Raw genomic sequence first — 14233 nt, forward strand, 5'->3', positions numbered from 1 at the left:
GTCACTCTTGTTTATTTATTCAATTTATATCCTGCCCTTCCTCCCAAGGGACCCCAGGGTGGCACATGCTCAAATGTTGGCAAGAGCCTACCTATTCCATCAAATGCTTTTCAATTTAAATAGTTCTCTTATTCTTTAGGAAATTACTTCATGTTTTATAGGAAATTCCCTCCCGACCCCTATGCAAGTCACAGTTTGTATAGACAGAGATTGAGTTGGTTTGTTTTTTCTTTTTTGATGAATCATTCCATGGTTTCAGGTTGAATAGGATAATAGTTCTGTATCTGCTTCTTATGTACATTCCTTTTGAAGTCTCAGGAATTCCATCTGTTTTTGAGAATGAGGAAGCAGGACTGTCACATGGACTATTGCCTAGTGTTCCATTTGGCTACATGTTCTTTAGTCAGTATTACTTTCTTCACTGAATTGTAAAAAAAACCCCTCCGTTTTAATTCATCAAAATTTGGCTTCAGTTGGCAGGAGGAATTTATTATTGACATCCTTCATGTTGAATGATTGTTCAGGGCATGATTTCACACATAAGTGTATTTCTAAATTGTTGCAGAGGAATTAATTAATTTTAGGTTTCAGGGTGGCATACAACAGAAAAAAAATTAAACCATCAAGAAGAAAACAGCAGATAAAACTTCAAAAAAAGATTAAAACTTGCACAATTAAATTGGTAAAATCTATTAAAACAGCTCTGTAAATAAAAATATTTTTGCCTGGTGCCTAAATTCTAGCCGTGTTGATGCCAAGTGAACTTCTCTGAGAATGGTATTCCATAACTGGGGCTCCACTGCCAAGAAAGCGCTCTCCCTTGTAGATCATATTTGTACCTCTGGCAGAAGAGGTACATGGGAAGGGCCTCTGCAGAAGATCTTAATCAGCAAGCAGGTTGAAATGAACATCCCTAAGGTATTTGGGCCCCAAACCATTTTGGCTTTTAAAGAACCAACACCTTCAATTGGGCCCGGGAATAAACAGGCAGCCACTGAAGTTCTTTTAAAACTGCTGTGATGTGGATGAATCAGGCCACAACAGTCAATATTGGGGCAGTTATAGTCTGTATTAAATGAAGCGTCTGAACTGCCTTCAAGGGCAGCCCTACAAACAACACATTGTAGTAATCCACTTTACCAGAACAAGGATCACTGTGGCCAGAATTAGTGTCTTTGAAAGACCAGTTGTTTACTTAATCCCTTTAAGTTGTCAATTAAACCCAGTGCAAACACAGTAACCAGTACAGATCTTCAGCTTCCAAGCAAAAACTTGGTTATAAAAGCATCCTTCAGACATATTAGTTTGTAGTAGTGAGATATTACACATGGATTGAAATTGATTCACATGGAATTTAGGATGTGGTCAAACTAATGTTTCATAGGATGCAACATCACAGGCCAAAAACAGGAGTTCTCTACAACCATTATTTAGTGAAATCCTTTCCCTGGTGTGTGAATTTACCACACACAGTGAATTTATATGTTTGGAGAGCATTTGAAAATATAACTCCCACACCTGCAGTCTGAAGTGGTGCATTCCAGAATTCTGTCACCTCATTTTGGGTCACATATAGAATGCTTCTGGTTTAATACTAGTAAAAAATGTGCTAACAAAAGTGTTTCCTCCCCCCTCCCTCTCCAGCCACCCTTCAGTTTAAAAGTCTGGAAAACAACTATAACTATAAACAAGTTCTTCATGAAAACTTATTTCGCTTATTCTAAGAATGTAAGGAGTTTTGAAATGATTTTTTTCTTTCAGAACATCTATATTGTTTGTTCTGTAAATGTAATAGTTTGTGGTTACTCAATAATAACCACACTTTTGGATGGGATTTGACTTGAAATCTATAATGAGGGATACTTTTTGTTGTTGTTCCAGTTTGAGTATGAGAACCTCTCTGTTCCCCTTATGGAACCACAATTGATTTGGGACTTGGGCATCAACATGAAAAAATGTGACAATTTATTTTTCTTTGTAGCTTCTTTTTACTCCCTAACCTTCCTCCCACTCAGTTCAGTCTTTTGATTTATCCTGCAACTAAATCATAACTATTGAAATGCTCAGGCTTATCCAAGTTTCTTCTCAGACTATGTCTTGCGTAAGGGTGCATAACTTGGGTCTCTCTAAGAGTCGGCTGAGTGCTGCATAAATGGCCCCAGCAGATGGAAGGTCTGTATTTTGATCCCAGTTCAGATCAGAACCTCATCTCTGTTTCAGTTCCCCTGGAGGGGGAGTGGGAGGAAAAACAGGAATAATAGTAACCTACTTGAAACACTGTGCAAATTAAAGTGCTATATAAACAATAAGGGCAAAGCAAAAAAAACCAAAAAAAACCTTAAAAGGGGTGTACTGGGGACAGAATGGAGTATAATTTCCATTGCCTAACGAGAAATACCATTATTAGGCATATGCCAACACAAGACAGTCTGATCTTTCCTGCTTGTCCTCCAGTTGTTCCTGCTCACGACCTGCTAGGGTTCTAGTGAGCAAGGTTAATCTCTGCTTTTTCCAAAGCAGGCTACTACCAATTTGTCCTAGTCCAAGCCCTTTTTTCTCACATAATTCTCCCCTTCTTGACCTGTGTCAATTGCAAACTAGCCAAGCGAAATGCGTTGAATTGCTGCCCAGCATCCTCTTTGCTAATCATGGGGTGCTCTCTTTCAGTTTTTGCACCGTAGCTACTTTCATCATACAAGAGCCCATGGAAATACAGAGTACTCAGTGGACTGCATATGGTAGGGGTGAGAGTGACATCTGAAATCCATGAAGGAAAAGCAGAAAGAAACAAGCTGTTCCTTAAAGGATGGCTCTACTCCTGAAACTCTGTGACTCAGAATAATACTTTCCTCACAAACTGTCACCAGCCATGAATCACTAACATAAAGAACTATCCAGTCAAGTGGGAAATGTGGGGGAGCCACTTGGAATACGTGGCCAAAAAGAAGGAAAAACCCCATCTGACTGCACTTGCATTAATGCAAGCAACTATATTTGCTGGAAAGCTTTACCACATGGTAAACGGTTGTCTGTATTAATGCCTATAGAAAGAGATGTTTACCATGTTGATCCGCCAGATTGTGTGGAGGACTTTTATGTCCATGTCCTGAGCCCCATCAAGCATGCAGAGCTAACTGGGCAGCACTCTGGATTGCCTACTAAATAAAAAGTGTAACCTATACTTTGAAATGGCCATCTAACTGCAGTCTTCTTTGATGCATCAAATGCTTCCGTTTTGCAAGACGAGTAAGTGGAAAGTGTCTCATGAAACTGGAATTATATCTTTCATCCGATAAAGCACAACTCTGGGGTTACCAATGGGGTACATGGGGGCAGTGGTGCTCTTGACTTCCCCAGTGCTCATGAAGTCCCTGCCCTGCTTGCTCACTGTCCCTTTTGCTCATGCCCCCCCTTGTTAATAACTACACTGAGCTGAAGGGAGCAGTACAAAAAACAAACTTCTTAAAACTCAGATCAGCTTGTAGCTCCGTGGCTGAGAATCTGCCTTGCATGTAGGTTCGATCCCTGACTTCTCCTGGTAGGGCTGAGAGAGACCCGTCTGGAGTTCTGGACAGCCGCTGTGCTAGTCAGTGTAGACACTACTGAGTTAGATGAACCACTGCTCTGACTTGCTGTGAGATTCCTGTATTCCTATAACAGCTGAACAGAAAGTGGAGCAACTAGTGAACAAAAGGAGGGGGGGGAGGAAAAGTGGGTCATCAGGAGAGAGAGAAAGTGAATGGAGGGAGAGGAGAGAGAGTTGAGTGCGAGAGAGAAAAGGTGCATGCACACACACACAAGATGGAGCACGTAAAATGGAACCTCTTAAAATAGCATTGTTTCACAGGTTCCACTATCATCACTATCAAATCACAGATCACATCTGTGTCCATTGACTGAACTGTACAGATCTATTATATTACATGAAAATCATGAAGATTCATGAAAATTTGTGCCTTGAATCAATTCAACTAAGTCCTACTCAAAGTGGAAATACTAAAATTAATGAACCTAAATTAGTCATGCCAATTAACTTCAGTGGGTCTATTCTGAGTAGGCACTGGATACCACCCAATGTTTTTGTGGAGCTGTGAAGCACCAGATCTGTGATTTTTATCATCCAGACTAGCGATGCTAGATTTAATTTATTGGCTATTTTTGGTGGACCCTGCATAAAATCATGAAAACTCAAGAAGATGTTTTAAATCTTCTTACTGAATCTGATTTTTCCCCAGATGCCATGAAAAAGTATAGTGTGTATATGTGTGTGTGTGTTCTCACTTGCTGTCTGTCTGCAGGGGTGGAAGACTGACCTAGGAGAGTAGAGAGAGAATCAACTAGAGAGAATGGTGCCCCCACCGCACATGCTCAAAATTCCAAATGTGCCCAACACACCAAAAAGAATGGCAACCCCTTATAACTCTAACACACACAATACAGAGCACTTTAGTCTTTGGGGTTCAGACTTAGTTTCAGGTTGGACTATTGGTACTTACATGTGCTTCGACGTCTGTTAATTTCCGGGTCTGTTCAGCTGTTTGATTTAGTAGGTTTGTGCCTATTTCGATCATTACCGCTGTCTGGTTCTGCACAGCATTCTGCTGGATTTCTACCATTTCTTTTTTCATGTTATCCTGAATATAATTTTCGAGCTGCATGGCAGAAGAAAAAGAATGTTTATGTTCCTGCCCTATTTTGTTTAGTTATCAACATTATTCTGCACGGATTGCTAAGTGTTTCTGAAAGTGCAGGTGCTTTCCCTCCATTGCCACCCTGGGCTCCTTCAGGAGGTAAACTGGGATATAAATTAGATTGCATAAATGATGGGAGTGGAGGGGAGTGGGAATTGAACAGGCAAGACAACATGAGGAAACCTTTTATAAGCCAGATATCAGCAAGTGGAGACCCCTGAGCCTTGGGACCAGTACTACCATTATGGAAGGTGAGACAGTCAATTCAAGCACCAGATACTGGTGAGTGGAGGATGATGGCACTCCCACTATTTCCCTGGGCCACCTAAGCTACCCTGTCCTGTGTTCCCATAGACAGTCTGTTGTTTTTAGGTGGACGCTGTTCTGTTACCAGTGATGAAGGGATATTTAACTGCCATTCCAGTTGGTTTCTTCATGTGAAAAGCAGATCATTATCTTGACTTCGCCTCAGGCAGCAAAATAAGAACATAGGAGAGCCTGCTGGATCGGGCCAAGGGCCCATCTAGTCCAGCATCCTATTTTCATAGTGGCCAACCTGATGCCTGTGGGAGGCCCACAAGTGGCACATGAGCACAAGAGCACTCTCCCCTCCTGCAGTTTCCAGGAACTGACATTCAGAAGCTTACTGCCTCTGACAGTGGGGGTCTTGGGGTGGCCCTGCTAATGGTAGCCAATGTAGAGACGAGGGGGATGTGAAAGGAGCATTTCATATGACCTATGGGACTTGCCAGGAGTTCACTTGTCAGGCAGTATAATTCATTCCCTCTCCAGAGTGACCATCTAGTGAAAACTAGTTTCTAATCAGGGTTCTCTGCAAAGAACTGGAAGGGGGGGCTTTTTCTATGTATCCCATCTGTCCCTGATTTCCAGCATATCTCCCCGGTAAAACATTGTCCTATTTCATCCCAATCTCCCTTTTTTGAGAAAATGTTGGGGCGTTTTTTTCTTTAAAAGGGGGATATATTGCCTCCACTAATGCTCTTCAGATTTCTTCGGACTGAATATCTGAATTAAATATGTGAATAGAAGGAGACAAATATTGAATCAAGTACATATGCATGGAAATGCACAAACCTGGATGCAAGACAAGCACATTGTTTCCCTTTACTCATCGTGCTCAATTTTTTCCCCCTCACATTTTCTGTTTAGTCAGATCAACTGTAAGATCAAATATTTTGTTCTTGTTTTAGAAAGGAAACCATTTATAAACAATGTAATAAAATGCTAAGTGTACCTTGTCTCAGAAGCTCACACAGAACTGACTGTTTTAGAGTTAATACCACAGGCAGCAGGTGCTGAAGCAGAAGAGGGCACAGGTAGTGGTGCTCAGTGTGGGAACAGATGTGGCAAATATGTCTACATAGTCATCTGTCTGCATTCTCAAACACTGCTCTGGGCATGCTGTTAAGTGTAAGAACCTTGACAAGTTGGACAAGTATTTGTATACTTGCAAGACTTGGCTATATGGCTGCTTCCCGCCATTGTCACCTCTGGCGGCGATGCGCCGGTGTTATAGCCACAGTTGAAATTTTATTTAGATATGAGAGTAGCTTAGACAAAGGCTTAAGAGTTTAGTCACCTTCCTGAACCAAGAGTTCAAATATATAAAATCATCTTATACCTTTATTGTTAGGGATTTGACAAGAAGTCTGGTATGCTGTAACAATGTACACTGTTGCTCAACTGTTGAGCAAACAAAACATGAAAAGTAAGGGTGAGAAACAATGTCTTCCTTCTAGGAATGCCAAAATAGCAACCGTTTCAGCATGTCTAGCCAAGACCATCTTCCAAGGCTTTGATTATTTTTTATATGTTTTGTATTACAAATTAGCAAATGTGGTGACTTTCCTTAAACTTTGAATTATCTGAAAACAGGTTTTCTTTCTTTCTCTCTCTCTTTTTGATTTCCAGGGTTTGTGACAATAATGCCTGTATTTTATATCTATAAATCTCTGACCTGCATGGATTTTATTTCATTTAAATTGGTTCTTGGAATTTAGTTCTTAAAAATGCAACCCATCATAAGGAGTCCTATTTAGTGCTAAATTCATTTCCTTGGGTGCTGGAAGATCATGTAAGATCATGTTTTCTCCCCCACACACACACACACTGAACCCCAGATATAGTAGTAGATACTGTATGTAGGATTAATTCCTGATATATTTAGACAGCTAGTTTAAACTTTCTGTCTGAAAACCTTGCATTTTTTAATTTATACTTTGCACAAACCTTTCCATTAGTTCATCACCCCAATTTTACTTAACCATAATTTCTTGGCCTGTGAAGTTGCCTTGTAGACTCAAAAAGGTGAGCCTATTGTACTTTGTTATTTCCACAGACAACTGGGAGAGGTGGCAGTGATTCAGGTAGCTCATCTGCATTTCAAAGGATTTGCCATCTATTTCTCTGGACATCGCCTGACCTGAGGGAAATCAGTGACATAAACTTGTGTATCTGGTTGTTGTTTCGACGGGAGGGGAATGCCATACTGTTCTCACCATCTTGGCCCTTTAAGGGGAATGGGGACTAGACTGCTTACAGTTGCAAGGAAATAAAAGGAAACGTATAGCTTAGTTTTATTTTTATTTTTTTTCAATAATTTTTATTCAGATTTTCATAAAACATACAAGACAAAATCATAAAACATTCAAAGACAAAAAACAAAATCAAAAATAGTTAAACAAAAAGAAAAAAAGAAAAAAAAAAACAAAAATAAAAAATAAAGAGTAAAATATTGACTTCCCATTTGTCAAAGATCAAATCAGTTATAAGTCTATAATATATAACAATCCTGTCTCTTAAGTCATATTATAAAATCACTTTCCTCCAGTAGTTATCTTACTTAATCATCAAATCTCATAAACATTACTTTATTCTTTCCACAAAAAGTCAAAGAGAGGTTTCAATTCTTTAAGAAATATATCTATCCATTTTTTTTTCCAGATAAGCATATCGATTAATCCATCTCATTACTAATTATGATAATCTTATTGTCATAACCATAGTCAAAATAAACATTTCAATTAATCCATCACATCAGAATCTGTTAGGTTCAATAATTTCAGTAGCCATTGTTCTATTATCTCTATTAGTTCCATTTTCCATCTTCCATCTTCAGTAGTCTTGTTAAGTCCAGTAATTTCAATATCCAATCTTCCATTATCAGTATTCCATAATAATCTTGCTGTCAAAGCCATAGTCATATAGTAAGAGTCTGATGGGGATTACCTCTATCCCAAATATTTTCTTGCCATCCATTCTGAATAGGTTGCTGAAATACTGCTGTAAAATCATATCTCTGTTCTTTTTTTCAAAATACACTGGGTCATCTCTTAAAAGTTTTTCCATTGTCACATGGCTGCAGTTAATTCCATAGATTTTCTCTATATTGGGCTCCATCACATCATTCCAGTCCAGAAGATTATCCATGCCATTGATAACTTTATCTCTAGAATCTTCATTCATTTCTTCAGAGATAACATTGAGTTCCAAACAATAGATTTTATTTCTAAAGTCCATAGACTCCAAATCTTGTTCCTGTTCCACGTTGGTTCCAATCTCCGGGATCTCCTCTCTCACAGGGACCCCTATTCCAGTCTCCAGGGTCACCTCTCTCACAGGGACCCCTGTTCCAATCTCCGGGGTCTCCTCTCTCACAGGGACCCCTTCCAGGGTCACCTCTCTCACAGGGACCCTTATATCTTTAATCTCCTGCTTCATTTTACTCAATTCAATTTTCATTATCTCAATCTCATCCATTATTTTCTGAAACATAGTTATTTCCAGATTTTCAGCCACTTTCTTAATTGCCATTTTAAAAGAAAAATATAGGAAAACCACTTCTTATTTCAGCAACAATTGGGTTAATACTCCAAACTTGGTGACATCACAGTATAAACAGAGCAGACAGCCTTATCTCTCCAATAGTTAAGTAAACAAAATGCAGTTCCCAGGATCGAAACAATTAATGGCAATCGTCAAGAAACAGATTCGTCAAAATAAAATAGACCAAAAAGAAAGTAGTCTCAAAACAGTATAATATTTTTCAAAATAAAAATCTGGAATAGAAATCCCTCTTCTGTGTATATCTTTAGAATGCAAATCCAGGACAGCTTTTTGCAACAAAAACAGAGATAAGCTATTAATTAGTGCGTAGCAGAGAGAAGTTATGGCTCCCCAGTGAGATGTCAAAAACTGATCAATCTGGCAAATCTCTTTTAAACAGCAACAATTTAAGTCAAGTAAAAGAAAAATATAGAAAGAAGGGTGCTTGCCTGTTAGTGCGTTCTCTCTTAGAAGATAAGATGAACGTTCGCTTTAACAGATAGAGCTTGCTGTTGAAAATCCGTCCCACTTTCGTCGGCTGGACCTCGTCCCATAAATTAATGAGATCTGGTCGTCCCAACAAAAATAGGCTTTGAGGTTAATCTCTTCGTTTCTCCCTACCCGGGAGAAGTTTAATCAGTCAAAAAAAAAAGAAAAAACTGACTGATATATCTGAATAAGCTTCTTTTGAGGCAGGAGCCCGTCTCAAAAGCAGGCACAGGCTAAGTCACCCTTCCCGGAAGTCCGTATAGCTTAGTTTTAGACTATTCCTTGAACAGTTTGAACTACATTATTAATCATTTTAAAATTAAGAATGGATTTGCTAGTTCGTGTCTAAAATGAAGACTCTCCCCAATCCTTCTTGTTTATGTCTGTTTCATAGAACAAGCCAGGCACCAGACTAACAAATTGGTTGTGCTTTTCTAGAGATATTTCAGTTCTTCAGCCATATGATTTATAATTCCATCTCAATGAAGAATACCTAGAACCTCTCATTTATGAGGTAAAGGTTTTGCTTTTTTTTTAAATGTAGCTAGGCATTTATGTTCTAGGCAGCAATAACTGTTGTATAGACAGCTCTTTGTTTTCGCCAAGTAAGTGCCACCCTTTACAAATGGCACAAGTAAATAGTGCAGTACATGAGGCAGACCACTGCGTGTGTGTGTGGGGGGGGAAATTCACATAAAATTTAAGAGTGAAAATATTTTGTTGCTTGGAGACAATAAGGCTGGAATCTTGACTGCCCTGGGAATGCGCATTGGAATGCTTGACTTTTCTTTAAACAGCATAACCTCCCCTGCCATATTGCATGCTGCTTTTGAAAATCCCTTCAGGTTGCCCAATGGCATGGAGGGAAAAGCTGCTGTTTGAACTCCCATTCCCTCACATGAAACTTGTTGCCCAGTTCTTCAAGTTCTTCAACTCTGAAGCTAAGACTTGAAAGAGCTGCTTTAGGGATACCTGAGGGTATAAGTCTCCAATTTGTCTTGTGTATCAGCCTTTAAAAAGTATGGGCATGATTCTGTTTACATGCATGCACAGACACCATACGGCTAGGGAGAATATGGAGGACAGGAAGCTGGGTATGAAGATGTGACTGAAGATTGAGGGAGAGGGCTGAAAAGGAAAGGCACCGGCCAATTTACTCTGCCTTCTTGATGCACTCAAGACGGTTCCTTCTGTAGATTAACAGCAGAAGACAGCTGTGTCAATGTAAAGTCTAGGGTGAATAAGTGTGGTATGGAACATGGGCAGAGAGAATTTCCTGCCCTGAAAATTCTTTTTTCCCATTCCACAGCCTTCTCCCTCTACCTCCATCCGCCCCCTAACTCCTAGCTTCCAGAAATTCACAATGAGTGGCCCAAGTTCATGCAGGAAGCTTTGTGTCTGGGTGCATATTTGAACTCAGGTCCCCCTGGTCCAGCTCTCTAACAGTTACTTTACTGGCTTTCAGTTGAGGTCAGAAGTGCAAGTATGAGTCCCGCTGGTGGGTGAGGCATGGCAGTGGAGAGATGAAAACCCCTGTGTCTATACAACTAAAAAATAATATCTAAAGGGAGAGTAGTTGATGGCAATGGGATGAGATTTTAGACTTCCTACAAAGTGGGGAACTGCATTGTGCATGTGTATAACGGGTGAGGGACAAAAACAAGATATTCATTACAGCTGTGTGAAAGACGGTTGTGCAAAATGCCAGTATAACACCTGGAAAATCTACTGTTCCTTAATGTAACAGATACTGCAATGTGAAAGGCATTTTAGAAATCGGGACAAAAGTGCTACCAATTTAGGCTGCTTTCAGACATGGGGCTTATTGCATTCATTTAAAGGATTAAAATGGTAGCGCTTTTGTCCTGATTTCTAAAATGCCTTTCACATTGCAGTACCTGTTGCATTGAGGAACAGTAGCTTTTTCAGCTGATATACCAGCATTTCGCACAAATGTCTTTCACACGACTACAATGAACAATGTCTTGTTTTAGTCCCTCACCTGTTATACATATGCGCACTGTAGTTCCCCACTGTGCAGGGGGTCTAAGATCTTGTCCTGTTGCCATGCAACCCCTCTCCCTTGAGTGTCTGACTTTTCTTTTTTAGTTGTTTAGACACGGGTGCGTGTGGGAAATGCTGCTGCTATCTGCACCTACGCTGGAATACCAGTACAGTTTTCATCAAGCAAAAAAGCCCCGCATTCCTAAACGGTGAGAACACACTGCATGCTGGGATGCCTATCACATGCGTGGCTGCCACTAGCAAAAAACTCTGGCAAGTTTCCAGGTTCCCAAGCTTGCAAACGGATTGTTTCTAGTATTACTTATCACGAAAAATTTGCACAAAACTTGCACTATATTCCACTAGAATTTCAGAACTAGCTTGTATGTGTGAAAGATCAAATATAATGCGCAAATTACCAAGTGAGAAATCATCAGAATAACAGAATAAAGTGCAGTGTGAAAGCATCCCTAATCCGTTAAACTAATGCAGTAAGCCCCGTGTCTGAAAGCAGCCCTAGACAGGTGGCACCTCTGTTATTCAGTGGGATTTTTGACTGCGACTACCAAACCACACCAACTGCTTTTGAAAGTCTAATGAGTTTTAAAAGGCTTTCTGTGTGCCACAGGAGGATGCAGTTTGAGAAACACAAGCTACCTTGGGCATGCAGAATCTTTCAACAGTTCTTTAGATCGTAGCCAAAGTTTGTTTATTTTTATTATCAGCATTATTTATAAAAAAATTTACCCACGTTTTTATTGTACAATAATCTGAAAGCAGAGTAAAATAGCAATAAAAGCTGTTTTATCAGTAAACATTTTAAAAAAGAAGTACGCATACATATTTATTATATTTATTACATTTGTTACATTTCCTCCAAGGAGTTCAAGGCGGTATATATGATGCTCTTTGCCCCTTTTTACCCTCACAACAACCCTGTGAGGTAAATTAGGCTAAGAGATGGTGACTGGCTCAAGGTCACGCTGGGCTCCTTCTGGAAGGAAGGGCGGGATATAAATTTATTACATGAATAAATCAATACGGTCACTGGTGAGTTTCATGGCTGAGTGGGTATTTGAACCAGGGTCTTCCCAATCCCTATCAAACTTTGCAGTCTAACTACTACACCACATTGGCACTCTGAAGCTGTATTCCAATGGTTTGCTCATAAGAAGTGCTTTTCAGTCATAGCTGTTTTCACAGAATCAGCTCTAGAGTGACCCAACACCATACGATGAGTCTCATGAGTTAAGTAAAACAAATAAACAACCCTGAGACAAGATGGTAAAGTGGAGTAGCAGTTTCCACCTGTGATCTTACCGCACATTTACTGCACTTAAACATCACCAGAAGTCTAGCTTTGGCAAGGTATATTCCAGAAGATTCTACATCTAGCCATGTACCATGCACCCAATAATTATTTTGTCCTGTATAATTTCTTTGTGCATGTCTCAAATTTAGCCCGGAGAGACCATATAGTGGGCCACGTTTGCATTATGTGGAAGGGCACACAGGAAATCTATGAATTTGCTCTAGGTTACTGTGATGGGTGGTAAAGGAGGTACAGGAACAGCATGTCCCTGTAATATGGTTTGTTCAATTAGAGGTTTTATTCCTATGTACAGCCAGTGTGGTGTTGTGGTTAAGATGTTGGACTATGACCTGGGAGACCAGGGTTTGAATCCCCACACAGCCATGACACTCACTGGGTGACCCTGGGCCAGTCACTGCCTCTCAGCCTCAGAGAAAGGCAAAGGTAAACCCCCTCTGAATACCGCTTACCATGAAAACCCTATTAATAGGATCACCATGTCACGATCAACTTGAAGGCAGTCCATACATATATACAGTACGTATGTAACTAGAGCAGACATTAAGCATCTGAGACTCGGGTAAGCAAATAATAATGATGGAAAATAGCATTACATAGGTGAGTTAAGGTGATTGCTTTTTTCTAATTGAAGGCAGACTATTAAAGATGCAAAGAAGATTTATGAACCACAAAAAAATGCAGCCCTTCTTTAAGGGCATGTCTTAAAAGGAACAGGCTGAGGGGGACTATCACTGCTGTTCTCCATGACTGCAATGGGAATTCCAACATGTACACACTGCTCTGGCAGATACACACATCTAATGTGATCTACCAGCTATTTCAACAACTATATTCTTAAGCCGTCTGAATTCTGTTTGGTTTATGGGACTAATTCATCTTAAATGCAAGGATTCTTGCTTCAATAGCTTGTCAACTCTGAAAGCAAGCACCATGTTTTAGCAACTATTTTTGGCCACATTTGTAATGACAGTCAGAAAAATCCCTTCACGATGTGGGAAAAAGATTCAGATGCCACATATTATTTCTCATAAACAGAAAAATATCATTTGTAATGTGCTGCTTAACTGTGTTGACAAATTAATCATTTTACATAATGCTTTAAGTCATCAGATGCCAGTGCTCGCTTGACAGGGGCCCCTGACCCACATACCAGTTGTGACAGATCCCTTAGCTACTGGGTTTAGAAGGTTGAGGAGAGGCATGATTTGGCTAAAATGGGTGGAAATCAGGAAGTGGGGCTTATAGATAATAATAATAAATAATAAAATTTTATTTCTGGGTCGCCTATCTGGCTGGGTCAGCGGCCACTCTAGGCGACGTACAATTAGAATTAAATACAATTAAATACATCATATAAAATACACATACAAACCAACAACTCCAATCTAAAATTAATCTAATTAATTTCATTAAGGGCCCCCTACCCTCCACATTTTGAGCACTGAATCAATTGTCACCTTCTACCAGCATGTTGGTAATAATTCAGATCCCTTCTGCATAACTTAAAATTAAAAGAATTATAGTTTCAAAGTTCACTTCTTACCATGACATTCTCTCATTTATTCTCTGCTTTTTGTTTTCTGTTCTCTTAATGTTAAAATGACATTTTTACACACACACACACACACAAGTCTCTGTAACAAGAATGACATCTTAGTAAATTTGCAGCATGAGAAATACATCACTCCAGGCTAGAAGAGAGTCAATTCAAAATTGGTTTGCTGCCCTTTATAGTTTGGGCAGGAAGTCCCTGTAGATTTCTGTTGTTTGTCAAGAAAAAACAATCCTCTTGAGAATGCAGATGGAAATGCTTGAGAAGCCTACAGTATTAGTTTTATACACGGCCTGCTGAGAGTGTCTGTGTCAGTCC

General features: G+C 39.7%; 2 protein-coding genes across 4 annotated transcripts in view; one reads left to right on the forward strand and one right to left on the reverse strand.

Annotated features, from left to right (window-relative positions):
• Positions 1–14233, forward strand: part of MCPH1 (microcephalin 1) — a 176847-nt gene that overhangs the window by 88674 nt on the left and 73940 nt on the right. The window contains exon 13 of one of the 2 annotated variants that reach the window (XM_061622911.1): positions 2668–3078. The exons of the other annotated variant lie outside the window; for it this stretch is intronic. Coding sequence (XP_061478895.1) covers positions 2668–2742 — 75 coding nt within the window. The 3' untranslated portion in view covers positions 2743–3078. Of the gene's footprint in view, positions 1–2667; positions 3079–14233 lie in introns of those variants that run through there. 2 annotated transcript variants of the gene reach the window in all.
• ANGPT2 (angiopoietin 2) overlaps positions 1–14233 on the reverse strand; it is a 61340-nt gene that overhangs the window by 30155 nt on the left and 16952 nt on the right. For both annotated transcript variants that reach the window (XM_061622912.1, XM_061622913.1), the window contains exon 2: positions 4497–4652. In XM_061622912.1, coding sequence (XP_061478896.1) covers positions 4497–4652 — 156 coding nt within the window. The remainder of the gene's footprint in view (positions 1–4496; positions 4653–14233) is intronic.

This window comes from Rhineura floridana, chromosome 4 (genome assembly GCF_030035675.1).
Source record: "Rhineura floridana isolate rRhiFlo1 chromosome 4, rRhiFlo1.hap2, whole genome shotgun sequence".
NCBI classification, from domain to species: Eukaryota; Metazoa; Chordata; class Lepidosauria; order Squamata; family Rhineuridae; genus Rhineura; species Rhineura floridana.